We start from the raw sequence: 18,327 nt of genomic DNA, 5'->3' as shown, positions 1-18,327 counted from the left end.
TTAGAAGCTCAACAAAGATGGCAGGTTTGCTAAGTTTTGGGATTTTTTGATTGATGTTTTTGGATCTATAATAAACAGATTACACTGTAAAGTGTTATGAGCTGATCTGATGTTTTTCGTCGTCTCCACGCACTCTTCTCCGTCCGTTATATCCCAGTAAAGAATCTGTCTCTTTTAGTTTCTGATGAAGCATTCAGAATCAAGCACCATAGCCTAAGTCATCTTTTGTAGCAGTTAGTTGCAGCCCATCTCTGTAAAACTAACTTAGGGGCATTTATGTCTTTTCAGCCCCTAAGTTAGTTATAACCGCTTCTATCTTCTTTTCCCGCTCAGCATATAAGCAGCTTCCTCCTTCATGTATTTTGATACTTCACTTCATACAGTTCCATATGAATAAACACATGTTCTCTCTTTTCTCTCTTTTCATGATGAAATCATCAATCCCTAAAGCATTAAGCCTAGCAATCTGAACAGTTTCTCCCTCCCTCCCTCCCTCCCTCCCTCTTCTCTCTCTTGTAACTTGCTAACAGTAGTCCTGTGGTCTACAAAGCGTTGAGGAGACAGCTCTTCTATCCTTAGCTTCAATTCGTTCTGGTCTTCTTTTTTTGAAAGCATTCCTTCTGGTCTTCTAGATCAATGGATCCGATAATTATGTATCTCTGCCATGCCATGAGATTTTTACTATAATCTATGTGGGCTCTTCACTGCCAAAATGGAGTATTTTTTTTCCTCATTGGCATCATTCAAAGAAAGAAAAAAAAAGTGTCGTGGATTCTCTTTCCCAAAAAAATTCCTCACCATTTCCGCCCCGCCCGTTTCGATCCGTCCTAATAGAGTACTAGATATACTTTACTGCTATTTTTTTTTTGTTGAGAAAATTAAAGATTTATGACTTCTATGTAGTTTTTTGAAAAAATTTCCTCCTTAATCTGCATAATCTGTTTACATTTTGATTAACTGCATAATCTGTTTACATTTTGATATGTGAGTGTATGACTTATAATGAGTTATGAGTGTGTGACTTTTAATATGTATGACTTAGTTTTGGTTTTTCACTCTCTCTCTCTCTTTTTTTTTGGTAACTTGTTTGCAGAAAAATTTGTTTATGTGCAGAAAATCATATATGAAGCATACAAATAATATTTTTACATATTAAACTAAAGAAGTTTTATACCATACAAATACTATTCAATAATAGAATTATATATTACACTCTAACAAAAAGAATTTTATATACTTAGGTTGAATATACTTGGTTAACATATATCCGACATTGTTAATGTAAATATATAGATCATTCGTGCGCCGCAAATCCAATGGCAAGTCTTGATATTGATTTGGATAGTATCTCGAGGGATATGGTGTTGGTTATTGGAGATGAAAAGTATGGAAATGCATCAACAATGAGTCACGAGGCTGTGATTGAATTGAAGAATTCCATGACGGATATAATTGCTCTAATCTCCAATGTGTAAGTATAAATCAATTCCCCAAAGTCTAAATATGATCATATATAGATATGAGTTTGTGTTACTTGTGATTTTTATAGATAAGTAATGGAAGGTATGTGTACAGGGCTATTTCTAAAGCAATTGGAGAGCATAGGAATTTACTGCCCATAAATGAAATGCAAAGATCTATTGCAACACAAGGAGTGAACGACAATTTTATCGTTACTACTGAACATGTGCAATTTGCACTGGGAACTCTTGGCTTGGATATTATGACGACGGTAAGTTGTTTTTGTTTTTAAACTAATTATAATTATTGTAATTTGATAATATGTTGTTTGATCCTTGCAGCCTTAGCTTGGAAGAATTTGCTGGGGCAATTTCCACTTGATTCTGTTTTGTTATCTCGTTAATCATTAGTTCATTTGGTTGTGTATTGCTGGAAAAATGTCACTTTTTACCTAATTTCTCTGGACTGTTAACATTGCTGGGATTGTTTCCACTTGATTCTGTTTTGTTATCTCGTTAATCATTAGTTCATTTGGTTGTGTATTGCTAGAAAAATGTCACTTTTTACCTAATTTCTCTGGACTGTTAACATTGCTGGGATTGTTTCCACTTGATTCTGTTTTGTTATCTCGTTAATTATTAGTTCATTTGGTTGTGTATTGCTGAAAAAATGTCACTTTTTACCTAATTTCTCTGGACTGTTAACATTGCTGGGATTGGAATCTAACAAGTTCTGTTCATGTACTGATCCTTACCTTTGCATGGGTTAACTTCTCTGGGTTTATAACAGGTTTGCATTTCTTTAATTTCCTTTTTTGTCAGTGATAGAATTGAATCCTTAAACTTTGTTGTTGATGCACTCTATCTCAGCTTTGATAAGTAGTAGTGTGACCAATATGTGGTCTTTCACATTACTATTTCAGCACTCTATCTCAAAAAAAAAAAAAAAATCATAAGTAGTAGTGTGACCAATATGTGGTCTTTCACATTACTATTTCAGCACTCTATCTCAAAAAAAAAAAAAAAAAAAAAAATTCATTAGTAGTGTGACCAATATGTGGTCTTGCATATTAGTATTTACACTCGAGCCATGGCTATAATACGGTTTGCAGAATGCAGTTTGAGATTCAACTATTTTATGTGTAGTAGAATCCTTCTGATGTATTTATAGTTGTTTCTAATTCTTATTATCGTTATTGTTATTTAATAGTGTCTGTTGTGGAAACAAAAAGTCCAGTCCCATTTGTAACACTTGATGTGTTTTAATTGATATGCTTAAGGTTTTGATAATTAATATACATCAAGGGTGTGTTTGGTTGATGGTTTTGCTTATATGAATGTGTATGGAAGTGATTGTTATTGTCTGGTTGATTGAATGCTATTACGAGTTTTGAATATACTATCAATTAAAAAATTTGTATTCAAATAAAATAAGAGTTTCATTCTTTTATTTACTCTCATGCGCTACTATTACAAACCATTCACATTCTACCATACTACAAATCATGTTAAATATTTTTATCAAAATCTATTACTATTATCAAGTACTTCTTCTGTCTCATTTTATATGTCTTATTTTTATTTTTCATTCGTCCCAAAATATTGTCTACTTTTCTAACACTACTATTTTTTTTTTGAAGAAAACACTATTATCTTTTTATTTTTTCCAAAACACCCTTGCATTTGAAATTTTTAATGTTATCCTACTTTTAGTTTTTTTTTTTTTTTTTTTTTTTTTTAGAGAAATGTGAGTAGTCAAATCAAAGCACATGGGTAAGTTGGGGACAAAATGAAAAAAAACGGGTAATTCTATTTACACCACCTACTTAGTAGGTCAAATAGCTTTATAGGTGGTGTAAATGCCAGCATTAAATATGGTCAAAGATTATTATTTATTTATTTATTTATTTTAATTACAAAAAAAAAAAAAAAAAATTTCTCCATCCAGTCACCTTCTCCGTTGAGAAGGCAGCCCAGTGGGTTGCCTTCTCACCGAAGAAGACAACCCAATGGGTTATTTAAAAAAAAATAAAAAAATATCTGTCACCTTCTCCGGTGAGAAGGCGATAGACTGCTATTTGCACCATGGTCAAACCTCATTAAAACATTAATTAACTAAAATATTAAAAAAAAAAAATGAACCTGTCTTCTCCGGTGAGAAAGGCAGTCCATCGCCTTCTCACCGGAGAAGTTTTTTTTTTTAATTTGATTATTAAATAAAAATAAATAATAAAATTAATGATTGACTATATTTAATGAGTTGGTGCAAATAGCACTTTTGTATTTGCACCACCTATAAAGTTATTACTATACCTATTAAATAGGTGGGTGTAAATAGTAAATAGGGTGGTGCAAATAGAATTCCCCTTATGGAATGCATTTTCCATTGGAAAATGAATTCCTCAAATTTGAGGAAAACAAAATCCTTGGTTGGACCAAGGATTTTGTTTTTATGGGAGATGGGAAGAAAAAGTGATATGGATTACCAATTTTACTCTTGTTTTTTTTTTTTATAATTATATTACTCTTATTAATTTGTAGGGGCATATAGGTCTTTATACTCGTTATTCCTTGCAATTTCAAATTTAACCAAACAATAGAATTAGTATTTTCAGTAATTCTTTTTCCACCAACCAAACAATAAAATTCATCTTCCTAGTAATTATTTTTCCATGGAATTTCAATCTCACTTCTCTTAAAATATTTTCCGCCAACCAAACGAGCCCTAAGGGGAGACATAGAAAATGTTTTCCATAAATCAAACAAAGAAAAATCTTAGTTTTCCTCAAATTAAGAAAAACATTTTCCTTTGAAAATATTTTCAATGAACCAAACATAACCTAAGAGCATCCCCAAGAAAGCTGCAAAGCGACATAACCTTTTTTTGACATTAATGAAAATATCGCACTATATATGGCGTGACACATTTCCAAGAAAGATCAACACAGCTTATTTATTACACTTTTATATTCCAAGAACCAAGAGTGACAGTGAGAGTGACAGTGAGAGGGCCAGGCATATCAAATTACGTGTTATGAATGTACAAATGTACAATACATTGAAAATTGAATTCAAAGCATTGTGCAGTATAGGGTCAAGGGAACCGTATACTTGGCATTCATTTCTAGCAGTCAAGCATTGGTTCCCGTGCAAGGTTGCCTAGATTCCTGAAGATTGAAGCATGCCCAAGTCAAGAATACAACAACCCTGATATTAATTGTCTCTCAACCACCAAATTAAATTTTCTCATCAACCACCACATTAATCTCCATCTCCTCCTATATTTTTGCTTGAGATGAGGGATAGTTATGCTATGGTGCATACGGATGCAAAAAACGACGTCGTTTTATTAAAAATGCGTATCTTATTTAGAAAAAAATCAGTTTCGATTCCCCTCAACAATATTATGTTGTTCATTCATTTTGAAATTTTAGTTCATAGATTATTGAATTTTAGTTCATTGATTCTGAAATTATAGTTCATCGATTCTGGAATTTTAGTTCATAGATTCTGAAATTTTAGTTCATAGATTCTGAAATTTTAGTTCATTCATTCTGGAATTATAGTTCATAGATTCTGGAATTATAGTTTATCGATTCTGGAATTTTAATTCATATGTTGTTGCTGGGAATCGAACCTGATTTTTTTTTTTTTAAGTGAGTCGCGCGTTTTTAATAAAACAACGTCGTTTTTACACCCGTATGCACCATGCATGGTGCATACATCATAATTTGCAGTTGGCTTGTTCCATTCCATTATACTCTGTATTACGGTTCACAACTAGGAACTTCGAGGGTCCGTTTACTAACAAAAAACTGTTGTCTGTTTTCTAATTTTTTAATTTTCCTTCTCTGTTTTCTGTTTAGAAAATTGATTTACTAAAAGAAAACTGTTCTCCTTTTCCTATTTTATAATTTTTCAGTTTTTACTTAAAAAACTGAAAATTTTAGTTTAGATAATATTAATATTTTTTGAGCTAATATTTAATTTTTTTTTTTGATATATTCATTTGAATGACATGTATATGAATATATAACTTTTACTTTGAATTCTAATATATGTGAGATTTCAATATCCGATATATGGACCGAACTTGTATTATGATGTAACATAATTAAAAATATTCGAACTAATAATCTATTGAGATCAATCAAAATCTAAAACATTATATAGAGTTTAATTCTTAATTTCGATAATGTAAATAATGCATAACTTTAAAGTGTAAGCAAATAAATTATGTTTAAATAAGTAAAGTAAGTAGAAAAGATAAAATATAGTGATAAGTAAAATAAGTTGATAATTAATGTGATTATAGTGACATATAACTAAATAAATGATAGATGATTCTGTTTTCCATTTCGAAAACAGTTTTTAAGTGTGTTCCAGTTTTTCAGAAATGTCCAGAAATTATTTTCAGTTTTCAAAATGGAAAAATGTGTTAGTAAACATGTTTTCTGTTTTCTATTTTCCAGATTCCGGAAAAATTTTCAGAAATTTTCAGTTAGTAAACGGCCCACGAGTTTTTGTTTCTGATTTTCTGATTTTAACTTCCACCAAAAGAACGAAATACAACAAATAGGTATTTCACATGCCCTTCGACAAGGTGGGTATAAAACTTCAAGACGTATATGTATTATTTGGATTGAAAGTAGATGGTAAAACTGCATCGTGTTTGACAAGCAACCCCCAACGTTTTGACAGCTATATATACATACATATAATAAAGGCACAACTTTTGATAAATTAAAAAAAAAAATCAGTTTCCTGCACATAGAAAACAATGTCGTCTACGTTTTTAGGACTATTGCGGCTTTTACGATTTGCGGCGTAGGTTTTGGGTATTACTTAATGTATGTTAATTATCAAAAACTCACATATGGATTAAAACACTTATATATCTATATTAGTATTTGTCTCGTGCGGTGCATGGACAAAAATTTATAAGTATTGTTGTAATGTTATGATACAAACCATAATTAATTTTTATTAAAAATGTAAGTATAGTTATACATTGTAATATTTAAATGTTAAGACAATAAATATAACAGAAAATGCATTCATATTGCTAATCTCATTTGCAATAATGATCTTACAAAGTTAAACGGACAGAGAAAGACCCGGACCACCTCGTGGTTTACAAAAAAAAAATAATGATTTTACAAATCTATTAATATGCATTTACTCTTAGGCGGGAAATTTTTTTCCCTAATTAATTTTACTTTACCTAACTTTGTTTGTAAATTATTAAAAAACTAATCAAAATTACAAACTATTAAAAAGTTAGTACATATCTCTTTTGGAGGGAAAGTAGGTTTCTGTTTTATCTATATCTATATCTATCTATATATATATAAAAATAAAATCATCATAGCCAAGTTTTTCCCCCAAAACGTAGGGACATTTTTGTAATATCATTCATTATATATATATATATATATATATATATATATATATATATATATAGATATATTATATATATTTAATATTTAATATTTAATTTAATATATATAATAATAATAGTTTTATTACCTTACTTACTTTACTTTTTATATTTTTTAAATAAATTATTATACTTTCCTTTTAAATTAGTATTTTCCACCTATAAATTTACATCTATCTATATCTATAACAAATAAATATGGTCGACAAATAATATTACAGTAATATTTATGCCTACTAAATATTAATAACATATTACTAACATAGAATAAAACAAATAAAAGTATGAATATTAACCTAAGAATAATAACATATAATAAAATGTAATAATTAATAAATAAATAAATATAAATATAAATAAATAAATATATATATATATATATATATATATATATATATATATATATATATATATATATATATAAGCAAAATTTAACTATTTCATTTTTCCGTATAAGCTTTTGTAGTCAATTAATTAAATATTTTATTAGTAATACCATGTAGAAAAGTCATTAATTAGGTAATAATATAATAGCATAATTGATAATAATATTTATAGTATTTTATAATCTATCTATATAAATCTTCCTATTTCATTTTCCCACTCAAACTTAAGGACAATTTAGTAATATCAATGTTATAAATTAATTAGGAATAAAATTAATTAAGAAAAAAATTAATTAGAAATATTAATATTAATATAAGGATTTGATTAGGAATATCAATATAATGAATTGATTATGGCAATACCTTAAATAAATAATACACTTTCCTTTTGAAAAATCTTACAAATTTATAATTCTCATATTTTTCACCTATAAATACAATGAGTTGATGACTAAAAAATTTATGAGTCTTTATTTTACCTTTGGTCCCTCTTTTCCCTTGGAGATGACTCTCTCATCACCCATTTATTAATTTATTAATCATTATGGTTCAATAGCCACTCAAACTAATATGCATATTTCAAAGCATTAAAGTTACAATTTATCTTCTAGCTGTTTTTAATAATAAGGATAACAATAATAAAAAGGCCATAATAAGCAAATTACACTTTTAGTCCATAATAACATTGTGAAAAAAAAGGCCATAATAAAGATAACAATAATAAAAAAAAAATCCTAACAAAAATTAGAAAATAAAAAAGATTCTTAATTCACGAAAAATAGAAAAAGAAACGGAATTCACTGATTAATTAATACTAATAATAATCAGTAAAAATGTAAGCAGTAAAATAGAAAAATAAAAAAGGATCCTTAATTCACTAAAAATCTATACTATTATTAAAAATAAAATCACCATTTCTTACTTTCTCACCCAAACAATAAAAAGGAGAAAAAATTATCAATTAACAGTACTAATAATAATTTGTAAAAAAGTTAGTAGTAAAATAGAATAAAAAATCATTATTTCACAAAAAATAGAAAATGAAACAGAATTCACTAATTAATTAATACTAATAATAATCAGTAAAAAAAAGTTCGAAGTAAAATAAGAAAATAAAAAAGGATCATTAATTCACTAAAAATGAAAATGTAAACGGAATTTTAATAATCAGTAAAATAGGAAAATAAAAAAAGAGTCTTAGTTCAATGAAAATGAAAAAAAAAATGAAAGGTTGTGAAAAAATGGGTCATAATAAGGATAATAGTAAAAAAAAAAGAGAAAAAATTCTACCAAAATTTAGAAAAATAAAAAAAAGTCTTAATTAACGATAAATAGAAAAGAAAACGGAATTCACTGATTAATTAATACTTATAATAATCATTAAAAAAGTTAGCAGTAAAATAGGAAAAAAAATCCTTAATTCACTAAAAATGAAAAAAGAAACGAAATTAACTGATTAATACTAAAAATAATCATTAAAATTGGAAAATAAAACATGATTCTTAATTCAATGAAAATGAAAAAAGAAAACGAAAGGTTGTTAAAAAAAAGGTCATAATAAGGATAATAGTAAAAAAATCTTACCAAAAAATTTGAAAAAATAAAAAAAGATCCATAATTTACGAAAAATATAAAAGGGAACGAAATTCACTGATTAATTAAAACTATTAATAATCAGTAAAATTAAAAGTTAGAAGTAAAATAGAAAAATAAAAAAGGATCCTTAATTCACTTAAAATGAAAAAAAGAAACGAAATTCACTGATTAATACTAATAATAATTAGTTAAATAGAAAAATATAAAAGAATTATCAATCTATACTATTATTAAAAATAAAAACCTCTTTCCTTACTTTCCCACCCAAACAATATAAAAAGAAAAAAATATATACTATAATTAAAAACAAAATTCTATTTACTTGATTTCCCGCCCAAATAATAGTAAATAATACAGATAAATTAAAAAAAAAGGATGGAAAAAAAAAGAACACCAATATTTCACAATAATATTCTACATCATCAATTAAAAATGGAATGAAAATTAGGTAAATTGGAAAAAGAAATGAATATTAATAATTGACAGAAAATTAAAGATAGAAAAAGGAACAAAAATTATGTTAATTGAAAAAGGAGTTGAATATTAATAATTGTCTGAAAAAAAAATACTTGATTAAAATAGAAAAAAAAATGATCAGATCATTGATTTAATTTTTTCACAATAATATTAGATATTATAATACATCAAATTACAATTATGTCAAATATCTCAAGAATAATATTCTACATAATCAAGTAAATGTAAATTAAAAATGAAAATGAAATATTTTAATAATAATATTTTACATCATCAATAGTAAAGGCATAGTTTAAACAATAGTAAAGGTAAATTAAAAATGAAACGGAGATATTTCAATAATAATATTCTAAATCATCAATTAAAAATGAAACAAAAATTGGGTAAAAATATCATTGCATCTGATATTTTAATTGTCTAATTGACTAATTGATTACAAATAAAAAAGAAATAATTGGTTGAAAATGAATATGATATTACTAATTGACTGAAAATATAAAAGGAAATAAATATTAATAGTTGACTGCAAATAAAAAATGATCCATAATTGACTAATATGAAAAAAAAATGGTTAGATCCTTGCATTTTAATTAAAAATGGAAGGGAAACTAAAATTGAACCAAAATATTTCAATAATAATATTCTACATCATAAATAGTAAATGCATATTTTAAACAATAGTAAAGGTAAATTAAAAATGGAACGAAAATATTTCAATAATAATATTATACATCATCAATTAACAATGAAACGGAAATTAGGTAAAAATATCACTACATATGATATTCTAATTGACTAAAAATAAAAAAGAATAATTGAGTGAAAATGAATCTGATATTACTAATTCACTTAAAATATAAAAGGATCGCTAATTGACTAATATTCTACCATTATATATTTTCACTCGAGTCACCCATCCTGATCGATTGAAGGTGTTAACTCTAGACGATGATGGACAAGATTGTGTTGGTACTACCAATGTCGTATACAAAGATGTTTCAATAATGTGTAAGTAAATCATTGATATTATGTTTTTTTAAATGACAAAATTGTTATATATATATTTGAGCAATTATTTACTTAAATTCAAGCAATGATAACATCAAACACATAAATGATCCAAACTGTATCTTCACTTGCACTATATAATATTTGATGTTCTAATTTAACTCTATATATATCGATCCAAATATTTTTAATATATTACAACAAATCCTTTCCGTGCATCGCACGGGCGCAAATACTAGTATATATATATAGATAGATATATTATATATAATTAATATTTAATATTTAATTTAATATATATAATAATAATAATTTTATTATCTTACTTACTTTACTTTCTATATATTTTTAAATAAATTATTATACTTTCCTTTTAAATTAGTATTTTCTACCTATAAATTTACATCTATCTATATCTATAACAAATAAATATGGTCGACAAATAATATTACAGTAATATTTATGCCTACTAAATATTAATAACATAGAATAAAACAAATAAAAGTATGAATATTAACCTAAGAATAATAGCATAGAATAAAATGTAATAAATAATCTCTATATATATATATATATATATATATATATATATATATAAAAGCAAAATTCAACTATTTTATTTTTTCGTATAAGCTTTTGTAGTTAATTAATTAAATATTTTATTAGTAATACCATGTAGAAAAGTCATTAATTAGGTAATAATATAATAGCATAATTGATAATAATATGTATGGTATTTTATAATCTATATATATAAATCTTCCTATTTCATTTTTCCACTCAAACTTAAGGACAATTTAGTAATATCAATGTTATGAATTAATTAGGAATAAAATTAATTAAGAATAAAATTAATTAGAAATATTAATATTAATATAATGATTTGATTAGGAATATCAATATAAGGAATTGATTATGGCAATACCTTAAATAAATAATACACTTTCCTTTTGAAAAATCTTACAAATTTATAATTCTCATATTTTTCACCTATAAATACAATGAGTTGATGACTAAAAAATTTATGAGTCCTTATTTTACTTTTGGTCCCTCTTTTCCCTTGGAGATGACTCTCTCATCACCTATTTATCAATTTATTAATCATTGTGGTTCAATAGCCACTCAAACTAATATGCATGTTTCAAAGCATTAAAGTTACAATTTATCTTCTAGCTATTTTTATCTATGTGAAAAAAGTTATTATTTTTTCATTTACATTCTTTATTATGGATTTGTCCGGGTTGGTGCCACTCCAGACCAGCTGTAGTTGCTCCGACTAAGCCGATGCAAACAAGTTTAATTCTTTTAGAAAAATATTTTTTTCGTATTATTTTTGTCTATAATTGATCTTCCGTAGTTTTTAATTATTGTTTTGTTTTTAAAATTTTGTATTATATGTATTTTTTTTCGTATTATTGCTTTGTTTAAAACAATAACTTTGTAATATTGTTTATATATTTTATTTAAGGGATTTTTGTTATTTGTGCAATGTAATGATTGCAGAGTCAGTAGGGAATACTACCCGTGTTCACTGTTTTTGGTGACTTTGTAGTTAAGAGAAGCGAAAGTTGCGGCCAAGAAGGCCAACGCAAAAAAAACAAAAACAAAAACAAAAACAAAAAAAAAAATCAGCTTTAAAACAAGTTATAGAGAAAAAAATGTCGAAGGCAAGATTCAGAAGAATGTGGGCAAAAGCAGGTACCTCTTCATCTAATGAAGACAATAAAATTCTCCTGTGTAATTTTCAGGCACAAACTTTTATTAATAATATGGTATATTATTTCCCTTAAAAAGTGAAAATGATAAACAATCGGCAGTATCAAGAATTTAAAAAGAAGATTGTGCGAAAATAATATAACCAAATTGAATATTAATAATTAATCGCTCAAATTTTATAATAGTAAGCTCATTAAAACAATTAGTAATCTATCTATATACTATATATACAAACAAAATCCTATGTTTTAATTCCTGCCCAAAAGACTTCTACACTATTAAGGTTTGCGTAATATTGTAAAATATATGATAATACAATTCTATTCGTAATACAATTGTACGAATATGACAATTCAATCCCTACTATAAATATTCTTTCATACTTTCCTATTCATACTCTAATTCTAAATTAAATTTGATATCAATTTACCTTATGTAAAATATCATAAGACATCTATATATTCTTTCCTCTTCTGTTTTTCTTATTTTTTTTTATTTATCTTTTTTTAATGCCGAATAATTATCATAAATAATTTTTAATAATTGTAAATTTATATTGAGCAATTTTATTAATAATTAATTATTAAAGCAAGTAATTTTTTTGTACTATAGACGTATTATAATTTTTTTGTACTATAGACGTATTATTTTTAATGATTTTGATTTAAGCTACTCAAGTTTCTATGTTTTTCATATACAAAGCTATAGTTGTAATACTATCATAATAATATTGAATAAATATTATCCATATATTTAGATTTAGTTATATATATATATAGGGTTGCATTCACATGCAAACACCCTTAAAATCAGACCACCATGGTTATATGCATGAATATCTACGGAAAAGATATACACATATCAACCAAATGGAATTTATAATACACAGATTATAATTCCAACCAAGCTATAACATAAAAGGAGGATATTTGCTTAGAAGCATAATCCAAAACCGAAAGAGGGAAGAAAAGATGAAGAAAATTGGCTAGTGTTTGGTGTTGGGTTTTTGCAAGAGTCGAGTGAGCACTCTTTCCTTAAAACCTTATTTGCCACCTCCCAAAGATGCTAGGAGCGTTGTTGCCTATGTTTCCCAGGATAAAACTTGCTAGTGATTCAATGTTTGAGCACTCAAACAAGGAATCCGACGAGCAAGACACGACTATGAACACAGTATAGCTTAAAGAAGGAGTAGAAGCACAGATGTTTTGAGACTGAAAAGTATGCTTTCATGCTGTGTAAGCTTTTTGTTCGTGTTTTTTTCTACTGCCCAAACACTCCTTCTTATAGGGGTGGAGGAAAGCCAGAAAAATTGGCCAACAGTCCGAAAATGTTGCTTTCGGCCAACTGGCCGAAAGTGTTACTTTCGGCCATAAAAAAAAAAACTTGGCCGGCCGAAAGTGACAAAAAAGTTGACACTAATTATCACCTTCGGCCATGAAGTGGGTGGATGGGCAGGTCAGGAAATTAGTGGAAACATGGGTGGATGGGCAGGTCAGGAATTAGTGGAAACTTGCACTTCTGGAATTGAAACACCATTCATGCATGTTTCACGAGTAGTATGTAGTATTCTTGGCTCTAAACACAAAAAAAAATGAATACATACAATAATTGCTACGCATTCCAACCCATTATCTCATTCACATTGAGAATCAATATCTCATTCACCCATTGTCCATTTTGAGCGTACAATATATCAATCTCTTCATCTCACTACGAAGTACCCGAATCCACTTTGACCCGACCCAAATCGAAAGTGGATCCCACTGACAATTGTACCACAAAACAGCCACTTAACAAGCCATTTTTTCCAACATTATATAATTTTAAGGATGACCAAACTGCCATGGCTACGTTTATTTCAGCCTGCTTCTTATTTTTTGGCTAGCTCACCAGTGAATGTACACTTGCATTTTTTTCACTGAACGTTCACTATTGCCTTCCAGTACAGCGGGATATCTCCCGTAGTGCAGTCCAAGATCACGAGTATACCTCAAGTATCTCATAACATTTACTATTGCCTTCCAGTGCATAGCACCAGGGTTATTTGTATATCTACTGAGTTTACTAACCGCATAGGCAATATCCGGCCTAGTACAGCTCATAAGATACATCAAACTACCAATAACCCGAGCATATTCCACTTGTGAAATACCTTCTCCGTGGTTCTTGGTTAGATGAATGTTTGTATCAAATGGTGTCCTAGCCACTTGACTATCATCCTTGTTAAATTTCTCAAGGATTTTGTCAATATAATGTGATTGGCTCAACACGAGACCATCAGGTCTTCTAATGATTCTAATCCCGAGGATTAAATCAGCCATACCCATATCCTTCATGTTAAATCTCGCATTTAACATGTTTTTGGTAGACTTGATCATCCGATCATTACTACCAACGATGAGAATATCATCGACATATAAACAAAGAATGACGTAGCCGTCTATCGTTTCCTTAACGTAGACGCATTTGTCACTTTCGTTTATTTTAAACCCGTTAGTTAACATCGCATGGTCAAACTTCTCATGCCACTGCTTAGGCGCTTGTTTCAAACCATAGAGCGATTTAACCAACTTACACACTTTCCTTTCTTGGCCCGGGACCACGAACCCTTCGGGTTGTTCCATATAGATTTCCTCATCTAATTCGCCATTTAGGAAAGCGGTTTTCACATCCATTTGATGAACTTCCAAGTTCCGCAACGCGGCTATGGCAAGTATCATCCTAATGGAGTTTATTCTCGTCACGGGAGAATATGTGTCGAAATAATCAAGGCCCTCGCGTTGCCTGTAACCCTTGATTACAAGCCTAGCCTTATACTTCTCGATGGAACCGTCCGGTTTCATCTTCCTTTTAAAGACCCACTTGGATCCTAGGGGTTTACTACCCGGAGGAAGATTAACAAGTTCCCAAGTGTGATTCTGTAGGATAGAATCCACTTCACTTTTTATAGCCTCTTTCCACATTGGTCATTCTGTAGAAGTCACGGCTTCTTCATAAGTTCGAGGCTCGTTTTCTATCAAGCAAGATAGAAAATCAGGTTCGTTTTCTAATAAACAAGTTAGAGTACCCGAATCGTACTCTAACAAGTAAGTTAGAAAATCAGGACCGAATGATTTTCCAACTCTCGCCCGCTTACTGCGTCTCGGCTCGAGCTCGGGTTCTTTCTCAGATTCCCCACTATCATTATCCATAGTCTCGTCAAACGTTCGTTTTGACGTACTTGGTCCTTCGTTGGACCTACAAGGAAACGTATTTTTGAAGAAATATGCATTCCTTGATTCTATTATCGTGTTCTCGTGTACATCCGGATTATGGGACTCGTGTACTAAGAACCGATAAGCACTACTATTATGTGCATAGCCAAAATAAAGATACAGTCCACCGTCTTAGGACCTATCTTTACTTTCTTAGGTGTTGGCACCAAAACTTTGGCAAGACACCCCCACACTTTCAGGTACTGGTAGGAAGGTTTCCTACCGTTCCACAGCTCATAAGGAGTCTTATCGAGCTTCTTTCGGGTACCTTGTTCAAAAGGTAATTACTTGTCAAAATCGCCTCACCCCAAGCATCTTGAGGTAGGCCCGAACTTATAAGCATCGCATTCATCATATCTTTCAATGTACGATTCTTTCGTTCGGCAACACCGTTCGATTGAGGTGAGTAAGGTGCAGTACGCTCGTGTATTATACCTACACTCGCACAGAAGTCACCAATAGGTGCTTCGTACTCACCACCTCGATCACTTCTAACCTTCTTAATTCTCCGATTAAGTTGGTTTTCCACTTCATTCTTATAAAGAACGAATTTATCAACGGCTTCATCTTTGCTCTTAAGCAAATACACATAGCAGTATCGTGTGCTATCGTCGATAAATGTGATAAAATACTTATTACCACCTCTCGTTTGTATCGATCTAAAATCGCACAAGTCACTATGGATTAATTCTAGTGGTTCAGTTTCCCTTTCAACCGATTTGAAAGGTACTTTCGTTAGTTTTGCCTCAACACAAATTTCACACTTGTTATTTGTGTCAATTTTAAAGTTAGGAATATGGTCCATGCTAATTAATCTACGCATAGAATTAAAATTAACATGACATAGTCTACCATGCCATAGATTAGAAGACTCAAGCAAGTAAACAGAATTAACTTTGCTTTTATTGATAACAGGAATTACACTGAGCTTAAAAAGCCCATCAGTTACATATCCTTTACCAACAAACATCCCTAACTTGGACAAAACTACTTTGTCTGACTCGAACACCATGCGAAAGCCATGCTTGTTCAACAGAGAGCCAGACACTAGATTCTTCCTCAGCTCAGGAACATACAGCACGTTGTTCAACGTCAGTTCCTTCCCGGAAGTCATCTTCAGAACCACCTTGCCCATGCCTTCAACAGCAGACTGAACAGAGTTTCCCATCCATACCTTTTCACCATCAACGGTCTCAAAGGTGTTGAACATCTCTCGGTTGCAACACAAGTGCCTGGTTGCACCGATATCAATGAACCATTCACGAGGATTTGAGCCCACGAGGTTCACCTCGGTCACCATAGCCGAAAGGCTAATCTCGACCTCCTTCTGATTGCTGTCTCTAACAACATTGGCTTCAGAACTCTTGTTCTTCTTCCTTGGAGCCTTGCATTCAGATGCTCTGTGGCCATGCTTGCCACAATTGTAGCATTCACCAGGAAACTTGTTCTTGGTAACGCCACCTTTCGGACCTAGCTTTCGTTTGTCCTTCTTGTTCCTCTTGGAGCTCTTACCGTGCTCCACAACGTTGGCCTTAGCGCCAACAATGATAGGAACTTTCCTATCATTCGTCCTGTTCCCTTCCTCAATCCTGAGTCGCTGGATCAGGTCCTCCAGATTCATCTCCTTTCGCTTATGCTTAAGGTAGTTCTTGAAGTCCTTCCAACCTGGAGGCAACAAATGGATCACAGATCCCACTTGGAAGGCTTCACTTAGCACCATGCCCTCGTCACGGATCTCATCGAAGATTAGTTGCAAATCTTCTACCTGACTTAGCACAGTTTTTGAATCAACCATTTTGAAGTCGAGGAATCGGCCAACCACAAATTTCTTTGAGTCGGCATCCTCACTTCGGTATTTATGATCCAAAGCTTCCCACAACGCTTTTGATGTGCTTATCATTCGATATACATCGTATAGCGTGTCGCACAATCCATTCAGGATGTAGTTTCGGCAAAGGAAGTCCGAATCCTTCCAATAGTCAACTGCCATCACGGATTGTGCATCTTGTTCCTTCAACTTGGGAACACTCTTGGATAAGAACCTCGCCAAGCCGAGAGTTGCTAGGTAGAACAACATTTTCTGTTGCCACCTCTTGAAGTTCGAACCAACACCGGTGAACTTCTCCGGCTTTTCTGCCGAACCACTCGGTACCGAAGGTACCCGAGACATGGGAATATATCCCGCAGTGCTCCCACCATCTTGTGAACCAACGTTCACTAGTGTAGCTTGGGAATTAGCAACGTTGTTGCCGTTTCCTCCATTGTTGTTTTCAACAACATTTTCTTCCCCATTGTTAACGATTGGCAACACCGGGTTCTCCATTTCTTCAAGGAAATTCGAGACAACCACCAACGGGAAAACAAGGAATAAGGTTTTAAGATTGTTGGTGATAATTGAACCAAAAATCGATTTAATATCGTACAATAATATTTATATATACACACACAAAGTATATAAAATATTATTCGATATATTATATCCGATATATATATATATATATATATATATATATATATATATATATATATATATATATATATATATATATATATATATATATATATATATATATATATATATATATATATATATATATATATATATATACACACACACATATATATATAAATCAGACCACCATGGTTATATGCATGAATATCTACGGAAAAGATATACACATATCAACCAAATGGAATTTATAATACACAGATTATAATTCCAACCAAGCTATAACATAAAAGGAGGATATTTGCTTAGAAGCATAATCCAAAACCGAAAGAGGGAAGAAAAGATGAAGAAAATTGGCTAGTGTTTGGTGTTGGGTTTTTGCAAGAGTCGAGTGAGCACTCTTTCCTTAAAACCTTATTTGCCACCTCCCAAAGATGCTAGGAGCGTTGTGGCCTAGGTTTCCTAGGATAAAACTTGCTAGTGATTCAATGTTTGAGCACTCAAACAAGGAATCCGGCGAGCAAGACACGGCTATGAACAC

At 30.2% G+C, this 18,327-nt stretch overlaps 1 protein-coding gene across 2 annotated transcripts in view; it reads left to right on the top strand.

Annotated features, from left to right (window-relative positions):
* Nucleotides 1-2,006, top strand: part of LOC109158871 — a 2,539-nt gene extending 533 nt beyond the window's left edge. For both annotated transcript variants that reach the window (XM_019306758.1, XM_019306757.1), the window contains exons 3-5: nt 1,294-1,471; nt 1,576-1,732; nt 1,803-2,006. In XM_019306758.1, the coding sequence (XP_019162303.1) occupies nt 1,317-1,471; nt 1,576-1,732; nt 1,803-1,808 (318 nt within the window). In that variant the 5' untranslated portion in view covers nt 1,294-1,316 and the 3' untranslated portion in view covers nt 1,809-2,006. The remainder of the gene's footprint in view (nt 1-1,293; nt 1,472-1,575; nt 1,733-1,802) is intronic.
* Nucleotides 2,007-18,327: the final 16,321 nt, after the last annotated feature.

This window comes from Ipomoea nil, unplaced genomic scaffold (assembly GCF_001879475.1).
Source record: "Ipomoea nil cultivar Tokyo-kokei standard unplaced genomic scaffold, Asagao_1.1 scaffold2826, whole genome shotgun sequence".
NCBI classification, from domain to species: Eukaryota; Viridiplantae; Streptophyta; class Magnoliopsida; order Solanales; family Convolvulaceae; genus Ipomoea; species Ipomoea nil.
This window is presented reverse-complemented; position numbering and strand designations above follow the sequence as displayed.